Genomic DNA, 23,539 nt, shown 5'->3' on the forward strand with positions numbered 1-23,539 from the left:
GTCTGATGGGCTTCGCTTTGTGGGTAGCCTGACCTTTCTCTCTGGCTGCCCTTAACATTTTTTCCTGCATTTCATCCTTGGTGAATCTGACGATTATGTGTCTTGGAGTTGCTCTTCTCGAGGAGTATCTTTGTGGTGTATCTTTGTGGTGTTCTCTGTATTTCCCAAATTTGAATGTTGACCTATCTTGCTAGGTTGGGGAAGTTCTCCTGGTTAATATCCTAAAGAATGTTTTCCAACTTGTTTCTGTTCTCCCTGTCACTTTCAAGCACACCAATCAAACATAGGTTTGTTCTTTTCATATAGTCCCATATGTCTTGGAGCCTTTGTTCATTCCTTTTCATTATTTTTTCTCTAAGCTTGTCTTCACACTTTATTTCATTAAGTTGATCTACAATCTCTGATATCCTTTCTTCCACCTGATCAGTTCGGCTGTTGATACTTTTGTATGCTTCACAAAGTTCTCGTGCCGTGTTTTTCAGTCCCATCAGGTCATTTATGTTCTTCTCTAAACTGGCTATTCTAGTTAGCAATTCCTCTAACCTTTTTTCAAGGTCCTTAGTTTCCTTGCATGGGGTTAGAACATTCTCCTTTAGCTTGGAGGAGTTTGTTATTATCCACCTTCTGAAGCCTGCTTCTGTCAATTTGTCAAACTCATTCTCCGTCCAGTTTGTTCTCTTGGAATTTTCAGCCTTTTTGCACTGGTTTTTCCTCATCTTCATGGATTTATCTACCTTTGGTCTTTGATGTTGGTGACCTTTGGATGGGGTTTCTATGTGGACATCCTTTTTGTTGATGTTGATGCTATTCCTTTCTGTTTGTTAGTTTTCCTTCTAACAGGCTTCTCTGCTGCAGTCCTGCTGGAGTTTGTTGGAGGTCCACTCCAGACCCAGTTTGCCTGGGTATCACCAGCAGAGGCTGCAGAACAGCAAAGATTGCTGCCTGTTCCTTCCTCTGGAAGCTTTGTCCCAGAGGGGCACCTGCCAGATGCCAGCCAGAGCTCTCCTGTATGAGATGTCTGTCGACTCCTGCTGGGAGGTATCTCCCAGTCAGGAGGCATGGAGCTCAGGGACCCACTTGAGGAGGCAGTCTATACTTTAGCAGAGCTCGAGCACTGTGCTGGGATTGCTGCTGCTCTCTTCCGAACTGGCAGGCAGGAACGTTTAAGTCTGCTGAAACTGAGTCCACAGCCACCCCTTCCCCCAGGTGCTCGGTCCCAAGGAGATGGGAGTTTTATCTATAAGCCCCTGGCTGGGGCTGCTGCCTTTCTTTCAGAGATGTGCTGCCCAGAGAGGAGGAATCTAGAGAGGCAGTCTGGCTACAGGGACTTTGCAGAGCTGCGGTGGGCTCTGCCCGGTTCAAACTTCCTGGCCACTCTGTTTACACAGTGAGGGGAAAACTGCCTACTCAAGCCTCAGTAATGGCAGACGCCCCTCCCTCCACCAAGCTCGAGTGTCCCAGGTCGACTTCAGACTGTTGTGCTGGCAATGAGAATTTCAAGCCAGTGGATCTTAGCCTGCTGGGCTCCGTGGGGGTGGAATATACTGAGCTAGACCACTTGCCTCCCTGGCTTCAGCCCCCTTTCCAGGCGAGTGAACAGTTATGTCTCACTGGCATTCCAGGCGCCACTAGGGTATGAAAAAAAAACTCCTGCAGCTAGCTCGGTGTCTGCCCAAATGGCCGCCCAGTTTTGTGCTTGAAACCCAGGGCCCTGGTGGCATAGGCACCCAAGGGAATCTCCTGGTCTGCAGATTGCGAAGACTGTGGGAAAAGCATAGTATCTGGGCCAGAGTGCACCATTCCTCACGGCACAGTCCCTCACGGCTTCCCTTGGTTAGGGGAGGGAGTTCCCCGACCCCTCGTGCTTCCTGGATGAGGCAACGCCCCACCCTGCTTCGGCTCGCCCTCCGTGGGCTGCACCCACTGTCTAACCAGTCCCAATGAGATGCCCATCAGCCGGGTACCTCAGTTGGAAATGCAGAAATTACCCACCTTCTGCATTGATTTCACTGGGAGCTGCAGACCAGAGCTGTTCCTATTTGGTCATCTTGCCAACCACCCTGAGATGTTGAATTTTATCAAATGCTTTTTTTATCAGATGCTTTCTCTGCATCTATTAAGGTGATCATGTGGCTTTTATTCTCTATTCTATTGATGGAATGTTTCATGTTTATTGATTTGCATGCATTGAATCATCATTGCATCCCTGGGATAAATCCCACTTGATCATTGTGTATTATCTTTTTGATGTGATGTTTGATTTGGTTTGCTAGTATTCTGTTGAGGATTTTTGCATCTGTGATCATCAGGGTTGTTGGCCTGCAGTTTTGTTTTTTTGTTGAGTCCTTGTCAGGTTTTGGTATCAGGGTAATGCTGGCCTTATAGAATGAGTAGGGAGAATTCCCTCCTCTTGAATTTTTTGGCATAGTTTGAGAAGTGATATTAGTTCCTCTCTGTAAGTTTCATGGAGTTCTCCAGTGAAGCCAGCTGATTCTGGGCATTGTTTTGGTTTTGTTGGGAGACTTTATTACTGATTATACTTTATTACTGATTCAATCCCATTACTCATTACTGGCCTGTTCAGGTTTTCTATTTCTTCCTGATTCAGTCTTGGTAGGTTGCATGTGTCCTGGGATTTATCCATTTCTTCTGGGTTTTCCAGTTTATTAGCATATAGTTGTTAATAATATTTCTATGGTCACTTCTTCCAATTTTTAGGTTTGCTTTAATATGCAAGGACTTTTTCTTGAGGATATATCTATGGTGTTGGTTGGGCAGGGCACTTAGACTTTGATTATGGGTACATTCAGTAGTGTAGTCTGTATAATTTCTTCAGCTATAAACAGCATCAACCATGTCTGTATTTTTCTTAGTGGCTTAGAGTGTAGTTGTTATGGAGGCTGTGGTGAAGTTTTGATGGGCATGGGGATTTCAGGTGGGCTAGTCCTTGTTTTCGAGTGGTGTCACCAGTGGGTGAAGCATGCCTGTCCTTTGGCCCCAGGACAGTGTATTCATTAAGTTATATTACTTTTTTTAAAAAAGTTTATTTTATTCTACAGTGGAAAACTTGACCTTTTCTACTTTTCCAATATTTTCAGATCTGGTAGCTCAGCGAGGAGAAAGATTGGAATTATTGATTGACAAAACAGAAAATCTTGTGGATTCTGTAAGTATGGAATCTGATAATATGGAATCTGATGTAAAGTGGAGAAACTATGGATGATGGCTAACATAATTGGGAAATACCTTAAATTCAAATATTTGGTGGTTTTTTTTTTCTTTCTCATTTCCATTATGTGATTACTTTGTAATAATGAGGATAACAATGAGGCATAGAAAAGAAACATCATCCCCTAATAGCCATTAAGGTAGCTTTGGTTTGGAAAACATACTCAGTATACAGAAACAATTTTCTAAAGCTTTGGATTGAGGCCTATATAATTTAGCACCTCAACTGCATGTAACAGTCTGTTCACTTTACAAATTTGTAAAACATGAAACAAATGTGCAAGCCATTTGTGACCCAGTATGAATCTTGAAAACTGGACAATTCACTTTTTTGCTTACACTGATAGTTTCATCTTGCCTTGTATCAATCAAGAGACATCGATTGGAAAGGGCCAATAAGCCTTAAAGGAGACAGTGTGTCCTTGTGAGCTGCTTATACTATGGTTCCGTATGTCCTCACATTTTCAATGCAGTTACTGTGGATGAAAGTTTTAAGGAAAGATGACAGATATATGGTGAACAGAAGGAGGGCAGAGATCAGCTACGATTTGGGTCTACACAATTATAAATTTAAATGTACAGTACAGGTTTACACCTTGAAAGAAAACAGTGATTGATTATGTTCGCTGTGACTGACAGCTGGATTGTAGTGGTTAAGAACACAGGCTCTAGTATCAGGTTGCCTGGATTTGAATCCCACCTCTGCTACTTACTAGTTGTGTGACCTTAGGCAAATGACTTAACCTCTTTGTGCCTCAGTCATCATCTTCTGTAAAATGAAGATGTACCCACTTCAGAGCATTTTAAGGATTAAATCAGATAATGCATGTAAAGTGCCTAACACACTATTTGATACATAGTAAGAGCTATTTAAATGTACATCATTATTGTTAATTTTACAGGGACATCTATTAGCAGCAGGTTTTAGTATATACAGTCTACTATCAGGTTTTCTAGGAGTTTATAAACAGTTTCTTCATCAAAGCATGTGGTAATTGGAGGAAGGATGCTACCATACAGGAAGTCAAAACACCTGGGTTCTAGATTTCGCTTTGTGACCCATTGCTGGGGAGCAAAGAAAACAGAGAAGTATCTGATTCCAGATCTGCAGACCAATTTCTTTGATACTTCCAAGCTGTCTCTTAGTTATTCTTAATTCTTGAGGATTACCCTGCTTAGGGGGAATGGTCTGTCTTTGACCAATAGTAGTATAATCTGTACTTTCCAAATAAAAGTCTTAATTTTGTTGACTTCATGACTGAAAACAGAAGGTACTAATGAACTAACAGGTATCTCTCTTTATGGTAGAATAACATACGTGCAGCAAATTGTATCAAGTGTACTACTTTTAAGTGTATAGCTCAATTATTTTTTATGTATATCTATACCCATGTAACCACCACCCAGATCTAGATAGAAAACATTACCAACACCCCAGAAGGCGGCCTCATACCCCTTCTTGTTAATAACCCCCAACAGACGTAATTATGTTTCTGACTTATATCACCATAGATAGTCTTTTGCCTGTTCTTAAAATTTATTTGTGTCTGGCCTCTTTCACTCACCGTTATGCCTGTGAAATTCATCCACGTTTTTTATTATAGTAATCACTTATTCTTTTTTATTGTTTTATATTATTCCATTATACAAATCTACCACAATTTGTTTATCCATTCTTCTCTGTGGGGCTTTATTTCTGGATTCTCTATTTTGTTCTATTGGTCAGTTTGTCTACCTTTATGCCAGTACCACACTGTGTTGATTAGTATAACTTAATAGAATTCTTGAAATTAAGTAGTGTAAGTCTTCCAACTATATTCTTGTTGTCTAATATTGTCTTCACTCTTTTAGGTGCTTTGCATTTCCATATATGTTTTAGAATAAGCTTGTTTTCCATCTCTTGACCCCACAACAATGTGTATCTTTGTGACTGCATTTAATATATAGGTCACTTTAGGGGACATTGGTATCTTGACAGTATAGAGTTTTTCGGTCCATGAACGTGACATATCTCTGCTTTTGCTTAGGATTTTAAAAATTTTTCTCAGTATTTTTTAGTTTTTGGTGTACAGGTCTTGCACATATTTGTTAAATTTACCCTTAAGAATATCATGCTTTTGTATTGTGTAACAAATTTTTAAATTTTGTTTCTAATTCTTTATTGCTAGTATGTGGAAATAAAGTTGGTTATTGTATATTGACCTTGTCTGTATTCTGCAACCTTAGAAAAATTCATTTACCAGTTCTGGTTACTGTTTTGTACATTCCTGCCTTTTATTTTCCTTCCCTTATTCTGGCTAGAACCTTCTACACAATACTGAATACAAGTGATAACAGTGAACATCCTTGCCTATTGACCATCTTGTGGGGAAAAATTCAATACTTTTTGAAAAAAATAAATTCAGTGTTAAGTTTGTGGTTAACTGTAGATTTTTTGTAGGTACCCTTTAATAGGTGGAAGAATTCCCTTTAATTCCTCATTTGAGAGTTGTATTCATGATTTTATCAAATGCTTTTTCTCCATTTATCGAGATCTTTGGTTTTTCTCCTTTATTCAGTTAGTATGGCAAATTACATTGATTTTTCAGTGTTAAACCAACTTTGCATTCCTGCAAGGTCATGACTTACTACCCTTCTTATATAACACTTTATTGGATTTGCTATTGTTTTGTTCAGGAATTTGGCATCTATGTTTATAAGAGATAGTGGTCTGTAATTTATTTTTCTCTTTAGGTTTTGGTATCAGGAATGTGCTGGCCTCATTAAACAAGTTGGGAAATCTTACCTCTCTATCTTCTGAGTTTGGGTACTATTGGTATTATCTGTCTTAGATGTTTGGAAGAATTTACTAGTAAAGCAGATTGGGCCTCGAGTTTTCTTCGTTGGAAAATTTAAAATCTGCCATCTTGCTGTTTGTTTCCTATTTATCCCATCTAGTCTTTGTTCCCTTTTTTTTTCTGCCTTCCATTGGATTTAGTACATTTGTTATTCCATTATGTCTCCTTTGTCAGTTTATTAGCTATAGCTCCATTTTGTCATTTTCTGATTGCTTTAGGGTTTACAGTATGTCTTTGATTTATAATCTCCCTTAAAGTGGCATTTTTCCACTTCATGAATAGATAAGAACCTTATAATAGTATACTTCTAGCTGTTTCTTCTTGGCCTTTATGCTATTGTTGACATATTTTTATTTACACATGTATTAAAAACTTCATAATACATTGTTGTTGTTTTTGTTTAAAGAGTTGATTATCTTTTAAAGAGATTTAAATAATAAGGGAAGTCTTTTCTGTTTACCCATGCAGCTACCATTTCAGTGCTCTTAATTCTTTTGTGTAGGCCGAGTTTCTATCTGATGTTATTTTCTTTTTGCCTGTATGCTTTAATTTAACATATAATCTTCCATTGTAGTTCAAGTGTGTAGGTCTACTGGAAATGAATTCTTTCAGGTTTGGTATGTCTGAGAAGTTTTTATTTCACTTCCTTTTTTTTTTTGAAAGACATTTTCACTGAGTATAGAATTCTAGGTCAGTGATTTTTCTTTCTTTTAATACTTGATGAACGGTGGTTCATCACTGTCTTTTACATTGTTTCTGACAAGAATTCTGCTGTCATTCTTACATACATAAAGTGTATTTTTTTTTCTTCTGGATGCTTTAAAGATTTTCTCTTTATCATTGGTTTTAAGAAATTTGATTATAATATATATGCCTTGGTATATATTTCTTTATGTTTCTTTGGCTTTGAGTTTGTTGTAGTTTTCATCAAATTATGAAAATGTTTAGCTCTTTCTAGGCTTCCAGTTACATCTGTATTAAGCCACTTGAAGCTGTCCCACAACTCACTGATGCTTTGTTCATTTTTAAGTCTTTTTTCCACTGTGTTTCATTTAGAATAGTTCTATTGCTATGTCTTCAAGTTTACTTACCTTTTCTTCTGCAGTTTGCAATCTGCTGTTTCTGTCCTGTGTATGTTTCATCTTTACAAGTTTGTTTTGGATCTTTTTTATATCTTCCATGTGTCTCCTTAACATGTGCATACTTTCCTCTACCTTGAGTATATGAAGTATATTTATAATTGAAGTGCTTATTCCACTTACATGTAATGCAAATTTTGATAGAGTTAGGTGTAGGTATCTTGCTGTTTGTTTTTTATTTGCCGCATCCCTGTCCTCTTCTTTTTTATTTTGATTACTCAAGTACTTTTTAAATTGTTTTTTAACCATCTCTATTTGTTTTTTAACACTTCTATTGAGAAATAACTCACAGACCATACAAATTGCCCATTTAAAGGGTACACTTCAGTGGAATTTATTATATTACATTATTAAAATTGTGGTAAAATATGTATAGCATAAAATTTTGCCATTTTAACCTTTTTAAAGTGCACAATTCAGTGATGTTAATTACATCCACAATGTTGTGCATCCATCACTACTAGCTATTTCCAAAACTTTTTTATCACCCCCTAACAAAAACTCTGTAACCATTAAGTAATAATAACTCCCCATTCCCCTTACTCTCAGCCCCTGGTAACTCTAATCTACTTTCTGTCTCTGAATTTGCCTGTTCTAGATATGTCATATAAGTGGGATCATACAAAATTTGCCCTTTTGTGTCTGGCTTATTTCACTAAGCATAATAGTTTATTGCTTAAAAAAAATGCTAACAATCACCTGAGCCTTCAGTGAGCCTTAATCTTTTTGCTGGTGGAGGGTCTCACCTTGATGTTGATGGCTACTGACTGATCGATCAGGCTGGTGGTTGCTGAAGGTTGTGGTGGCTGTGGCAATTTCTTAAAATAAGACAACAGTGAAGTTTACCACATTGATTGACTCTTTCACAAAAGATTTCTCTGTAGCATGTGTTGCTGTTTGATAGCAATTTACTGGCAATAGAACTTCTTTCAAAATTGGAGTCAATCCTCTCAAACCCTGCTACTGCTTTATCAGCTGAGTTGATGTAATTTTCTAAATCTTTTGTTGTCATTTCAACAGTGTTCACAGCATCTTCACCAGGAATAGTTGCCATCTCAAGAAACCACTTTCCTTGCCCATGCGTAAGAAACAACTCCTCATTCATTAAAGTTTTATCAAGAAACTGCAGCAGTTCAGTCACGTCTTCAGGCTCCAGTTCTAATTCTAGTTTTCTTCTATTTCTACCACATCTGCAGTTACTCACTCCACTGAAGTCTTGAACGCCTCAAAGTAATTTGTGAGGGTTGTAATCAGTTTCTTCCAAACACCTGTTAATATTTATATTTTGACTTCCTCCCACGAATCATGAATGTTCTTAATGGCATCTAGAATGGTGAATCTTTTCTAGAAGGTCTTCAGTTTACTTTGCCCAGATTCATCAGAGGAATCATTATCTATGGCAGCTATACTAAATGTTTTTCTTAAATAATAAGACTTGAAAGTTGAAATCACTCCTTGATTCATGGGCAGCAGAATGGATGTTGTATTAGCAGGTGTGAACCCCAAAATTCTGAGACAGGTCTCAGTTGATTTAGAAAGTTTATTTTGCCAAAGTTGAGAGCGCACACCCGTGACACAGCCTCAGGAGGTCCTGACAACATGTGCCCAAGGTGGTCAAAGCCCAGTTTGGTTTTATACATTCTAGGGAGATGTGAGACATCAGTCAACATATGCAAGATGAACATTGGTTTGGCCTGGAAAGGCGGAACAACTCGAAGCAAAGGCGGGAAGGCTCGAAGTGGGGAGGGGGCCTCCAGGTCTTAGATAGATAAGAGACAAATGGTTGTATTCTTTTGAGTTTCTGATGAGCCTCTCCAAAGGAGGCAATCAGATACGCATTTATCTCAGTGAGCAGGGGGGTGACTTTGAATAGAATGGGAGGCAGGTTGGCCATAAGCAGTTCCCAGCTTGACTTTTCCCTTTAGCTTAGTGATTTGGAGGCCCCAAGATTTATTTTCCTTTCTCACAGGCATGAAAATAACATTTATCTCCTCCAGAGCTCTTGAGTGACTAGGTTCATTGTCAATGAGCAGTAATACTTTGAAAGGAATCTTTTCTTTTTGAGCAGCAGATCTCCACAGATCTTCTGTACACCATCCTGTAAACAGATGTGCTATCTTCCAGGTTTGTTCTTCCATTTCAAGAGCACAGGCAGAGTATATTTAGCATAATTCTTAAGGGCCCTAGATTTTCAGAATGGTAAATTACCATTGGCTTCAGCTTAAAGTCATCAGCTGCATTGGTCCCTAATAAAAGTCAGCTTATCCTTTGAAGCTTTGAAGCCAGGCATTGGCTTCTCTCTATGAAAGTCCTAGATGGCATCTTCTTCCAAAAGAAGGGTGTTTTGTTTACATTGAAAAATCTGTTGTTTAGTATAGCCACCTTTATCAATGATCTTAGCTAGGTCTCCTGGATAACTTACTGTGGCTTCTCTCTCAGCACTTGCTGCTTCACCTTGTACTTTTATGTTATAGAGATGGCTTCTTTCCTTAAACCTCATGAACCAACTTCTGCTAGCTTTAAACTTTTCTTCTGCACCTTCCTCGCCTCTCTCAGCCTTCACAGAGTTGAAGAGTTAGGGCCTTGCTCTGGATTAGGCTTTGGCCTAAGGAAATGTTATAGCTGGTTTAATCTTCTATCCAGACCCCTAAAACATTCTCCATATCAGCAGTAAGTCTGTTTTGCTTTCTTATATGTGTGTTCACTGGAGTAGCACTCCTGATTTCCTTCAAGAACTGTTCTTTGCATTCACAATTTGGTTAACTGTTTGTCACAGGACACCTAGCTTTAGGCCCATCTCAGCTTTCGACATGCCTTACTCACTAAGCTTAATTATTTTTATCTTTTGATTTAAAGCAAGGGATGTGTGACTTTTCCTTTCACTTGAATACATAGATGCCATTGTAAGGTTATTAATTGGCCAAATTTCAATATTGTGTCTCGGCAAATAGGGAGGCCTGAGAGGGAGAGAGATAAGAGAAAAGCTGGTCAGTGAACAGTTAGAACACACAACATTTATCCGTTAGCTCCGTCATCTTATATAGGCACAGTTTATGGCACCCAAAAACAATCACAATAGTAACATCAGAGGTCACAGATCGTCATAACAGATAGAATGAAAATAATGAAAAGTTTGAAATGTTATAAGAATTACCAAAACACAGACATGAAGCGACCACATGCTGTTAGAAAAATGGTGCTGCCGCATGTTCTCACTCCTAAGTGGGAGTTGAACAATGAGAACACATGGACACAGTGAGGGGAACATCACACACTGGGGCCTGTCGGGGAGTGGGGGCTAGGGGGAGGGATAACATTAGGAGAAATACCTAATGTAGATAACAGGTTGATGGGTACAGCAAACCACCATGTCACGTGTATACCTGTGTAAGAAACCTGCACGTTCTGCACATGTATCCTAGAACTTAAAGTATAATAATAATAATAAAAAGAAACAAAAAGTGCAGGCCAAGCAGGAAAAAAAAAAAAAAAACAGAAAAATGGTGCTGATAGTCTCATCATGGGGTTTCCACAGACCTTCGATTTGCCAAAAAAAAAAAAAAAAAGCATCCATGAAGTGTGATAATGTGAAGTACAATAAAAGGAGATATGCCTGTAATTCTTTCTGTTGTTCTTTATTGTTTTCTGCAGTTCTGTTTCAGTGTACGATTTTGTTTGCTTCAAACTGAAGAAGTTCTTTTATTGTTTCTTATAATGTTGATCTACTGATGAGAGATTCTCTAAGCTTTTGTCTGAAAATCTGTTTCATCATTTTTTTAAAGAATACTTTCTTTGCATAGAGTTTTTTAGTTTTTCACAATGGCAGTTTTTTTTTTTTTAAAGTCAGTGCTTTAAAAATGCCATTCCATTTTTCTTTGGCTTTCATATGTTCTCGAAGAGATTGTCATTTCTCTTAGTCTTACTTGAAAAATAATGATTCTTACCCCACCTTTGGCTTTTTTTTTTTGTTGTTGTTGTTGTTTGTTTTGTTTTTTTAAGACAGAGTCTCTCTCTCTCACCCAGGCTGGAGTGCAGTGGCACAGTCACAGCTTACTGTTGCCTCCACCTCCCAGGCTCAAGTGATCCTCCTGCCTTGCCTCAGCCTCCCAAGTAGGAGGACCACAGGCATGCGCCATCACACTTAGCTAATTTTTTAAATTTTTCTTAGAGACAGGGGTCTCCCTATGTTGCTCTGGCTGGTCTCAAATGCCCAGGCTCAAGTGATCCTCCCACCTTGGCTTCCCAAAGTGCTGGAAATACAGGCATGAGCCACCACACCTGGCCCCCTTTGGCTGGTTTTAAGAGTGTCTTTTTATATTTGGTTTTCAACTTTTTATATATGGTTATTAGCTTTCTGTGGCTGCTATCACAAATTATCACAAACTTGGTGGCTTAAAACAACAAAAATTTATTTTCTCCCACTACTGGATTTCAGAAGTTCAAAATCAGTTTAACTGGGCTGAAATTAAGGTGTTAGCAGGGCTACACTCCTTCCAGAGGCTCTAGGAGAGGATCTGTTCCATGCCTCTTCCAGCTTCAGGTGGCTGCCAGTATTTCTTGGCTTGTGGCTGTATCATTGTAGTCTCTGCCTCCATGTTCACATTACCTTCTCCTTTGCATGTGTGTCAAGCCTCCATCTACTTTCCTCCTATAGAGACATTTGTGATGTCATTTAGGGCTCATATGGATAATCCAGGATACTCTCTTCATCTCAAGATTCTTGACATAATCACATCTGTAAAGACCCCTTTTCCAGATAATATCACATATGTCACATTCACAGGGATTAGGACACAGGCATGTCTTAGGGCAACATTTAACAATTGTTCTTTATAGGTGAACTTGTTTTAAACAGATGGTTTGTCAGTGTTCAGATGTTGACCTGAGGGTGGTGGAGGAATCTCCATTACAACCTGTTGAATCACACAACTGTGTTCGGATTTATTAGTTTCATTCCTCACTGCTTTTTCTCATCTACATCATCTTTCTCTTTCTTGAATTATTTATTGTGAATTAGTCTTTGTTTGTAGTATATCCTCACACATTTTCTTCATATGAGTTTGTGGATGATAATCCCTTCAAGAACAAAAGTGTTATTTTGGTCTCATATTTGAACAATTTTTTGACTGGTGTAGAATTCTAGGGTTAAGATCATTTTATCTCAAAATTCTCTGAATATTGCTGCATTTCAGTGCATGAAGAATTTAGGCATCTGAGAAGTTCAACAACTATACAGTTTACACGTTTTTTATTTGGGTCAAGTTTGAGGACTGCAACCCAGGAGCATAGATTCAAGTTGCTCTGAATATATGTTCTAATTAGCAGCAGTTACAAGTAGGTTTTTAAAGGAAAAAAGGAGAGGCAGTATCTAATTTGTTTACCAAGAATTTACATTAAAATAGCATAAGCTATTGATTGCTATACATTGTCCTTTGTATCACAAATTCCAGGAACATGAAGATAATGGTTGAGGCAGCTAGTCAGCAACAAATTGCCTTTAAACAGTTGCCCCCCTGGGCATTGTGTGGGGGGTGTGACTGAAGTCCCCATACTCATGTCTTCTGGGCCTGATAAATTTTATATACCTCACATAGCTCAGGCTGCTCTGAGCTGTTTTTCTTTTCTCATTTCCCCCTTTTGATCAAAATTTTTCTCTTCTGAAAGCATTGATGATCAGCATTTTAGATATAAGTTTATCCCATGTCACTGGGGAGGCTTATTCCCAGATATCCTTGTCCCGTGTTGGATGGAAAGACGTAAAAAAGGTACTATGGCTTAAAGAACTTAGTGAGGTCTCAAGGCCAAATTGATTGGCAGCACAGAGGAGCAGAGCAACAGGATCTCAGTCAAGCCATCCACTCACGCTGGAGCCATGGCATGAACAACTATACAGTTTACTCAAGTCCACCCTCACTTAATGGCACCAACTAAAAGTTTGGGGATTCCCCAAACCACTCTCAGATTTGATAGTTCATTAGAAGGATTTATAATACTCTGTGAGCACTATTATACTCACGGTTATGGTTTATTACAGGCAAATTATACATAGTAAGACCAGCCAAGGGGAAAAGGTACATAGGGTGGAGTTTGGGAAGATACTAAATGTAGAGCTTTTGTTGTCCTCTTCCCATGGAGTCAGGACACCTTGCTCTCTTGGCATCAGTGTGTGACAAAATGTACAGAGCATTGCCTAACAGGAAAGCTTACCCAAGCCTTAGTGTTCAGAGTTTTTATTGGGGTTTCATTATGTAGGCATTATTGACTGACTGCCCTCTGGCTTGATCTCAGTCTCCAGCTCCACTTGGTGGGATCCAAAGCCTCCTAAATCACATAGTTATTTTTTCTGGAGTGTCTTTTCCCCACCCTAAATCACATTGTTACTATCTAGATTACAGTCTATTAGAAAAATAAATCAAGGCTGTGCATGGTAGCTCATACCTATAATCCTAATACTTATACTTTGGGAGGCCAAAGCTGAAAGATCTCTAAAATCCAGAAGTTCAAGACCAGCCTAGGCAACAAAGTGAGACCTTATCTCTACAAAACCAAAAAAAAAAAAAAAAAATAGGTGTGATTGGGTGCACCTGTAGTCCTAGCTACTTGGGGGGCTGAAGATGGAGAATTGCTTGAACCCAGGAATTCAGAGCTGCAGAGAGCTATGATCACACCACTGCATTCCAGGCTGGGTTACAGAGGGGTGACCTCCATCTCAAAAAAAAAAAAAATTTTTTTTTCTTTTAATTCTTTTTTATTTTTTACTTTTTTAATAAATATATATATTTTTTATTATACTTTAAGTTCTAGGGTACATGTGCACAACGTGCAGGTTTGTTACATATGTAAACATGTGCCGTGTTGGTGTGCTGCACCTATTAACTCATCATTTACATTAGGTATATCTCCAAATGCTATCCCTTCCCCTTCCCGCCACCCCACAACAGGCCCCGGTGTGTGATGTTCCCCTTCCTGTGTCCAGGTGTTCTCATTGTTCAGTTCCCACCTATGAGTGAGAACATGTGGTGTTTGGTTTTTTGTCCTTGCAGTAGTTTGCTGAGAATGATGGTTTCCAGCTTCATCCATGTCCCTGCAAAGGACATGAACTCATCCTTTTTTACGGCTGCATAGTATTCCATGGTGTATATGTGCCACATTTTCTGAATCCAGTCTATCATTGTTGGACATTTGGGTTGGTTCCAGGTCTTTGCTATTGTGAATAGTGCCACGATAAACATACATGTGCATGTGTCTTGATAGCAGCATGATTTATAATCCTTTGGGTATATACCCAGTAATGGGATGGCTGGGTCAAATGGTATTTCTACTTCTAGATCCCTGAGGAATCGCCACACTGTCTTTCACAGTGGTTGAACTAGTTTACAGTCCCACCAACAGTGTAAAAGTGTTCCTGTTTCTCCACATCCTCTCCAGCACCTGTTGTTTCCTGACTTTTTAATGATCGCCATTCTAACTGGTGTGAGATGGTATCTCATTGTGGTTTTGATTTGCATTTCTCTGATGGCCAGTGATGCTGAGCATTTTTTCATGTGTCTGTTGGCTGCATAAATGTCTTCTTTTGAGAAGTGTCTGTTCATATCCTTCACCCACTTGTTGATGGGGTTGTTTGTTTCTTTTCTTATAAATTTGTTTGAGTTCTTTGTAGAATCTGGATATTAGCCCTTTGTCAGATGAGTAGATTGCAAAAATTTTCTCCCATTCTGTAGGTTGCCTGTTCACTCTGATGGTAGTTTCTTTTGCTGTGCAGAAGCTCTTTAATTAGATCCCATTTGTCAATTTTGGCTTTTGTTTCCATTGTTTTTGGTGTTTTAGACATGAAGTCCATGCCCATGCCTATGTCCTCAATGGTATTACCTAGGTTTTCTTCTAGGGTTTTTATGGTTTTAGGTCTAACATTTAAGTCTTTAATCCATCTTGAATTAATTTTTGTATAAGGTGTAAGGAAGGGATCCAGTTTCAGCTTTCTCCATATGGCTAGCCAGTTTTCCCAGCATCATTTATTAAATAGGGAATCCTTTCCCCATTTCTTCTTTTTGTCAGGTTTGTCAAAGATGACATGGTTGTAGATGTGTGGTATTATTTCTGAGGGCTCTGTTCTGTTCCATTGGTCTATATCTCTGTTTTCGCAACAGTACCATGCTGTTTTGGTTACTGTAGGCTTGTAGTATAGTTTGAAGTCAGGTAGCATGCTGCCTACAGTTTTGTTCTTTTGGCTTAGGATTGACCTGGCAATGCAGGCTCTTTTTTGGCTCCACATGAACTTTACAGTAGTTTTTTCCAATTCTGTGAAGAAAGTCATTGGTAGCTTGATAGGGATAGCGTTGAATCTATAAATTACCTTGGGCAGTATGGTCATTTTCATGATATTGATTCTTCCTATCCATGAGCATGGAATGTTCTTCCATTTGTTTGTGTCCTCTTTTATTTCGCTGAACAGTAGTTTGTAGTTCTCCTTGAAGAGGTCCTTCACATCCCTTGTAAGTTGGATTCCTAGGTATTTTATTCTCTTTGAAGGAATTGTGAATGGGAGTTCACTCATGATTTGGCTCTCTGTTTGTCTGTTGTTGGTGTATAAGAATGCTTGTGATTTTTGCACATTGATTTCGTATGGAGACTTTGCTGGAGTTGCTTATCAGCTTAAGGAGATTTTGGGCTGAGACAATGGGGTTTTCTAGATATACAATCATGTCATCTGCAAACAGGGACAATTTGATTTCCTCTTTTCATAATTGAATACCCTTTATTTCTTTCTCTTGCCTGATTGCCCTGGCCAGAACTTCCAACACTATGTTGAATAGGAGTGGTGAGAGAGGGCATCCCTATCTTGTGCCAGTTTTCAAAGGGAATGCTTCCAGTTTTTGCCCATTCAGTATGATATTGGCTGTGGGTTTGTCATAGCTCTTATTATTTTGAAATATGTCCCATCAATACCTAATTTATTGAGAGTTTTTAGCATGAAGTGTTGTTGAATTTTGTCAAAGGCCTTTTCTGCATCTATTGAGATAATCATGTGATTTTTGTCTTTGGTTCTGTTTATATGCTGGATTACATTTATTGATTTGTGTATGTTGAACCAGCCTTGCATCCCAGGGATGAAGCCCACTTGATCATGGTGGATAAGCTTTTTGATGTGCTGCTGGATTTGATTTGCCAGTATTTTATTGAAGATTTTTGCGTCGGTGTTCATTAGGGATATTGGTCTAAAATTCTCTTTTTTGGTTGTGTCTCTGCCAGGCTTAGGTATCAGGATGATGCTGGCCTCATAAAATGAGTTAGGGAGGATTCCCTCATTTTCTATTGATTGGAATAGTTTCAGAAGGAATGGTATCAGCTCCTCCTTGTACCTCTGGTAGAATTTGGCTGTGAATCCATCTGGTCCTGGACTTTTTTTGGTTGGTAAGCTATTAATTATTGCCTCAATTTCAGACCCTGTTATTGGTCTATTCAGAGATTCAATTTCTTCCTGGTTTAGTCTTGGGAGGGTGTATGTGTCAAGGAATTTATCCATTTCTTCTAGATTTTCTAGTTTATTTGTGTAGAGGTGTTTATAGTATTCTCTGATGGTAGTTTGTATTTCTGTGGGATCGGTGGTGATATCCCCTTTTATCATTTTTTATTGTGTCTATTTGATTCTTCTCTCTTTTCTTCTTTATTAGTCTTGCTAGCGGTCTATCAATTTTGTTGATCTTTTCAAAAAACCAGCTCCTGGATTCATTGATTTCTTGAAGGGTTTTTTGTGTCTCTATCTCGTTCGGTTCTGCTCTGAGTTATTTCTTGCCTTCTCCTAGCTTTTGAATGTGTTTGCTCTTGTTCTTCTAGTTCTTTTAATTGTGATGTTAGGGTGTCAATTTTATATCTTTCCTGCTTCCTTTTGTGGGCATTTAGTGCTATAAATTTCCCTCTACACACTGCTTTAAATGTGTCCCAGAGATTCTGGTATGTTGTGTCTTTGTTCTCATTGGTTTCAAAGAACATGTTTATTTCTGCATTCATTTCTTTATGTACCCAGTAGTCATTCAGGAGCAGGTTGTTCAGTCTCCATGTAGCTGAGCGGTTTTGAGTGAGTTTCTTAATCTTGAGTTCTAATTTGATTTCACTGTGGTCTGAGAGACAGTTTGTTATAATTTCTGTTCTTTTACATTTGCTGAGGAGTGCTTTACTTCCAACTATGTGGTCAATTTTGGAATAAGTGCGATGTGGTGCTGAGAAGAATGTATATTCTGTTGATTTGGGGTGGAGAGTTCTGTAGATGTCTGTTAGGTCTGCTTGGTGCAGAGCTGAGTTCAATTCCTGGATATCGTTGTTAACTTTCTGTCTCATTGATCTGTCTAATGTTGACAGTGGGGTGTTAAAGTCTCCCTTTATTATTGTGTGGGAGTCTAAGTCTCTTTGTAGGTCACTCAGGACTTGCTTTATGAATCTGGGTCCTCCTGTATTGAGTGCATAAATATTTAGGATAGTTAGCTCTTCTTGTTGAATTGATCCCTTTACCGTTATGTAATGGCCTTCTTTGTCTCTTTTGATCCTTGCTAGTTTAAAGTCTGTTTTATCAGAGACTAGGATTGCAACCCCTGCCTTTTTTTGTTTTCCATTTGCTTGGTAGATCTTCCTCCATCCCTTTATTTTGAGCCTATGTGTGTCTCTGCATGTGAGATGGGTTTCCTGAATACAGCACACTGATGGGTCTTTACTGTTTATCTAATTTGCCAGTCTTTGTCTTTTAATTGGAGCATTCAGCCCATTTACATTTAAGGTTAATATTGTTATGTGTGAATTTGATCCTGTCATTATGATGTTAGCTGGTTATTTTGCTAGTTAGTTGATGCAGTTTCTTCCTAGCCTTGATGGTCTTTACAATTTGGCATGTTTTTGCAGTGGCTGGTACTGGTTGTTCCTTTCCATGTTTAGTGCTTCCTTCAGGACCTCTTGTAAGGCAGGCCTGGTGGTGACAAAATCTCTCAGCATTTGCTTGTCTGTAAAGGATTTTATTTTTCCTTCACTTATGAAGCTGAGTTTGGCTGGATATGAAATTCTGGGTTGAAAATTCTTTTCTTTAAGAATTTTGGATATTGGCCCCCACTCTCTTCTGGCTTGTAGAGTTTCTGCCGAGAGATCAGCTGTTAGTCTGATGGGCTTCCCTTTGTGGGTAACCTGACCTTTCTCTCTGGCTGCCCTTAACATTTTTTCCTTCATTTCAACTTTGTTGAATCTGACAATTATGTGTCTTGGAGTTGCTCTTCTCGAGGAGTATCTTTGTGGCGTTCTCTGTATTTCCTGAATTTGAATGTTGGCCTGCCTTGCTAGGTTGGGGAAGTTCTCCTGGATAATATCCTGCAGAGTGTTTTCCAACTTGGTTCCATTCTCTCCATCACTTTCAGGTACACCAATCAGACATAGATTTGGTCTTTTCACATAGTCCCATATTACTTGGAGGCTTTTTTCGTTTCTTTTTATTCTTTTTCCTCTAAACTTCTCTTCTTGCTTCATTTCATTCATTTGGTCTTCAATCATGGATACCCTTTCTTCCAATTGTTCGAATCGGCTACTGAAGTTTGTGCTTTCGTCACTTAGTTCTCGTGCCATGGTTTTCAGCTCCATCAGGTCATTTAAGGACTTGTCTACATTGGTTATTCTAGTTAGCCATTCATCTAATCTTTTTTTCAAGGTTTTTAGCTTCTTTGTGCTGGGTTCAAACTTCCTCCTTTAGCTCGGAGAAGTTTGATCATCTGAAGCCTTCTTTTCTCAACTCGTCAAAGTCATTCTCTGTCTACCTTTGTTCTGTTGCTGGTGAGGAGCTGCGTTCCTTTGGAGGAGGAGAGGCGCTCTGATTTTTAGAATTTTCAGTTTTTCTGCTGTTTTTTTCCCTATCTTTGTGGTTTTATCTACCTTTGGTCTTTGATGATGGTGACATACAGATGGGGTTTTTGTGTGGATGTCCTTTCTGTTTGTTAGTTTTCCTTCTAACAGTCAGGACCCTCAGCTGCAGGTCTGTTGGAGTTTGTCGGAGGGCCACTCCAGACCCTGTTTGCCTGGGTATCAGCAGCGGAGGCTGCAGAACAGTGAATATTGCTGAACACCAAATGTTGCTGTCTGATCGTTCCTCTGGAGGTTTTGTCTCAGAGGGGTACCCGGCCATGTGAGGTGTCAGTCTGCCCCTACTGGGGGGTACCTCCCAGTTAGGCTGCTCGGGGGTCAGGGACCCACTTGAGGAGGCAGTCTGTCTGTTCTCAGATCTCAAACTCTGTGCTGGGAGAACCACTACTCTCTTCAAAGCTGTCAGACAGGGACATTTAAGTCTGCAGAGGTTTCTGCTGCCTTTTGTTCAGCTATGCCCTGCCCCCAGAGGTGGAGTCTACAGAGGCAGGCAGGCCTCCTTGAGCTGTGGTGGGCTCCACCCAGTTTGAGCTTCCCGGCAGCTTTGTTTACCTACTCAAGCCTCAGCAATGGCCGGCGCCTCTCCCCCAGCCTCGCTGCCACTTTGCAGTTCGATCTCAGACTGCTGTGCTAGCAATGAGCGAGGCTCCTTGGGTGTGGGACCCTCCGAGCCATGCGTGGGATATAATCTCCTGGTGTGCTGTTTGCTAAGACCGTTGGAAAAGCGCAGTATTAGGGTGGGAGTGATCCGATTTTCCAGGTGCCATCTGTCACAGCTTCCCTTGGCTAGGAAAGGGAATTCCCTGACCCCTTGTGCTTCCTGGGTGAGGCGATGCCTTACCCTGCTTCGGCTCACGCTCGTTGGGCTGCACCCCCTGTCCTGCACCCACTGTCCAACAAGCCCCAGTGAGATGAAGCCGGTATCTCAGTTGGAAATGCAGAAATCACCCGTCTTGTGCGTTGCTCATGCTGGGGGCTGTAGACTGGAGCTGTTCCTATTTGGCCATCTTGGAACAGGAATCAAAGGAAAGTTTTTAAAAATCCCATTTATGATAGCATCAAAAAGAGTACAAGAGTTAGGAATAAATTTAACCAAGGATGTAATAATGTGCACACTGAAAATTATAAAACATTGATGAAAGAAATTCAAGAAGACACAAATCAATGGAAAGATACCTTATGTTTATGGATTGGAAGAATCAATATTATTAAAATGTTCATACTGCCTAAAGCAATACACAGATTCAACACAATCCCTATTGAAATTCCAATGGCATTTTTCACAGAATAGAAAAAAAAATTCTAAAATGTGGATGAAACTAGAAATTATATTAAGTGAAATATACTAGACACAGATAGATAAATACTGTATGATTTCACTTATATATGGAATCTAAAAAAAATGTTCAGTTCATAAAAGCAGAGAGTAAAACAGTGGTTGACAGTGGGTGGGAGACCTGGAGAGATGTTGGTCAAAGTGTATGAACTTACAGTTGTAAGATGAATAAGTTCTGGATACCGGACATACAGCATGGCAACTATAGTTAATAATAATGTATTGGATATTTGAAATATGCTATAAGAATAGATCTTAAGCATTCTCACCACATACCCAAAAAAGTAACTCTGTGAGGTGGTGGATATTTTACTTAGCTTGATTGTGGTAATAATTTCACAATGTATACATTTATCAGAATATCACATTGTATACCTTGAATATATACCATTTTTATTGCCAATTATACTTCAAGGCAGAAAAAAATAAAATTAGAGTAGAAACAAAAGCTTGGAGGTCTGAAATGTTACTAAAAGTGTAACATTTGCCTTTTTTCAATATTCTTGCCACATGGTGGGTAGGTCCTTTTAGTCTGAAGATTCAAGTCTTTCTTATTTGGGGGATATTTTCTTCAGTTAGTCCCTTGATTATTGATCCTTCTCTTTTGGCTGTATTCTCTCCTGTGACTGCTAATAGGTGTGTAAATCAGTACCAGGCACATAATAAGCACATGTTAAATATCTGTTGATCGTATAAATTGATCCTGGATTTGCTTGATCAGTTTTCCGTGTATCTTACATCTTCTTTCATGATTTACAACCTAGACATTTTGCTGTTTTCAGAGCAAATTTTTTGAATTGTTACTGCAGAAGCTGCTTTTGCTCATTTATGTTCTGCTTTTAAAAAATTATGCCATTTTATTAAAATATAGTTTTTGGAATGTTGTCTTATGTTATCTAATTTTTTATGTCCTCTGATGACTTTGTTTAAAATTAGTTCAATTATGTCTTGTATCTGAGGATACTTATTAGAAATTTTTTTATTACTGTTATTCTATCTTGTTTCCCATATTAACTTTGTTCCATTAAGGACTGTTTGCCCCCATTGCTTTTGTCTCCTCACTTTAACTGCTGTTTCTTCTCAAAAGTTCTAGTCAATGCGTATATTCTATTCAACATATATATTTAGCTCTGGATGTAATCAGTTTTGGTATGTGCCTCCAGGTGGCATCCTGTGCACTCTTCATGAAGTGAAACCCAAAGACTGGTGCCCCTGTCAGTTGTTCTACTGCAGAGACTTTGTGGAGTATGTGGTTGGAGATGAATCTATGGTTAAGGGAGTGGATTTTTTAAAACCAATATGTTGAAGTATAATATACATAAGTGCATCGACTGTAAGCATACAACTTGTTGTGTTTTCACAAAGTAAACATACCATGTAGAACCAACGGCCAGATTAAGAACTAGAGCACGAACAGTACCCTAGAACCTCCCTTCTGCCTTCTTTTAGTCACTACTCTTCTCCAAAGGTGGCCACTGTCCTGATTTCTCCACGTAGATTAATAAAACATAGCAGGGGCCGAGAGTGGTGGCACACACCTGTAGTCCCAGCTACTCAGGAGGCTGAGGTGGGAGGATCATTTGAGCCCAGGAGGTCAAAGCTGCAGTGAGTCATAATTGTGCCACTGCACTCCAGCTTGGGCGACAGAGCAAGACCCTGTCTCAAAATAAATAATAAAATATAGCAGGTATTCTGTTTATGTCAAGTTTCTATTGCTCAAAATGATGTTTGTGAGATTCATCTGTGGTAAATTGTATAAATGTAGTAGTAGATTGTGAATTGTCATTACTGTATTGTATTCCATGTTATGACTGTCCTGTAATTTATGCGTTGTACAGTTGATGGGCATTTGGGTGGTTTCCAGTTTAAGGTATGAAAAGTAGTGCTGTCCAAAACATTTTTTTATATGTCTTTTGGTGAATTTGTGCATACATCTGTTGGGTACATACCCAGAGTGGAATTGCTGGATTATTAGGGAGTTTTGTTGGTTGGTTGTTTGCCTTTTTGTTTTAAACTCCTTGTGTCCTGGTGGGAATTGTTCAGTAGATACTGAGAAAGTGATGATGCAAAAGAAAATGGATAGCAGAAGGAATGAAGTTCTATGGGTTTTGGCCCTCACAAAAGTAAATACATATCTTCCTACAGAAATCAAACAGGTTTTTATGGCTCAAAGCCCCAGAATTATACGGGGCAGAATAGGCGAATGTGCTTGCAGTCAGCTGGCTTTAAAAGAGCCAGCTTTAAAGAGCTTTAAAAGGCTCTTTCTTATTGGAAGTATAGAGAGGAAAATTCTTTTCCACTAGCGGGAAGAACCACTTCTGGTGCTCAACATCATGTGCATTGCTGCAGTGGAGAAGAAAAAAGAGGGAAGCGTTTTCATTGGGCTCATACTGCTTATGATAGACCTGGCAGAGTCTTGCTTTTGGCAACTATTGAGTATGAATGGCCAGTCTCTACTTGTAAAGAGAGGTCATTGGACTTAAATGGAATTAATGGAAGTAAAATGTTCGCAGGTTGTTACTGCAAATCATTCATGTAGTCAGTGCCAGGGGTTAAACAATTCTCGCCTCTTTTCTAGTCTGTCACCTTCAAAACTACCAGCAGAAATCTTGCTCGAGCCATGTGTATGAAGAACCTCAAGCTCACTATTATCATCATCATCGTATCAATTGTAAGTTTTTGTCCTTTTAGTGTATAGCTTTATTTTTCAATTTCTAAGAAATTAGGTACTAGAATTATTTCTCAATGATTAACACTCTGAAATGAGCTACATATGTCTTTTAATAGTGAAACACATGACCAGGCAGTGGCTTTCCTATGAAGTCACTATGAAATATCTCTGCTTAAACCCCTCCTTCCTGTTGAGAATTATTATATATTCTCAATAGGAAGAGACCTATAAAACTGACCTCACAGAAATGTAGTTATTTTAAATAAAGACATTTCTGTTTATATGTAATGGGTTTATTGTTTTTATTTTTAAATTAATTATGTATTTTTAAAGTTTTAATTTCTAATATGGCAAATGCTGATACTTATAATCCCCCTTAAACAAGAACTCTTTGGAGTCCTCAGTAATTTTTGAGTGTGTAAAGAGGTCCTAAACCACA

General features: G+C 38.9%; 1 protein-coding gene across 2 annotated transcripts in view; it reads left to right on the forward strand.

The window, feature by feature from the left end:
* The window catches only part of VAMP7 (vesicle associated membrane protein 7), a 61,483-nt gene that overhangs the window by 34,420 nt on the left and 3,524 nt on the right, over positions 1-23,539 (forward strand). For both annotated transcript variants that reach the window (XM_031006004.3, XM_055375944.2), the window contains 2 exons: positions 3,099-3,166; positions 23,008-23,100. In XM_031006004.3, the coding sequence (XP_030861864.1) occupies positions 3,099-3,166; positions 23,008-23,100 (161 nt within the window). The remainder of the gene's footprint in view (positions 1-3,098; positions 3,167-23,007; positions 23,101-23,539) is intronic.

Source organism: Gorilla gorilla, chromosome X (assembly GCF_029281585.2).
Source record: "Gorilla gorilla gorilla isolate KB3781 chromosome X, NHGRI_mGorGor1-v2.1_pri, whole genome shotgun sequence".
Taxonomy (NCBI): domain Eukaryota; kingdom Metazoa; phylum Chordata; class Mammalia; order Primates; family Hominidae; genus Gorilla; species Gorilla gorilla.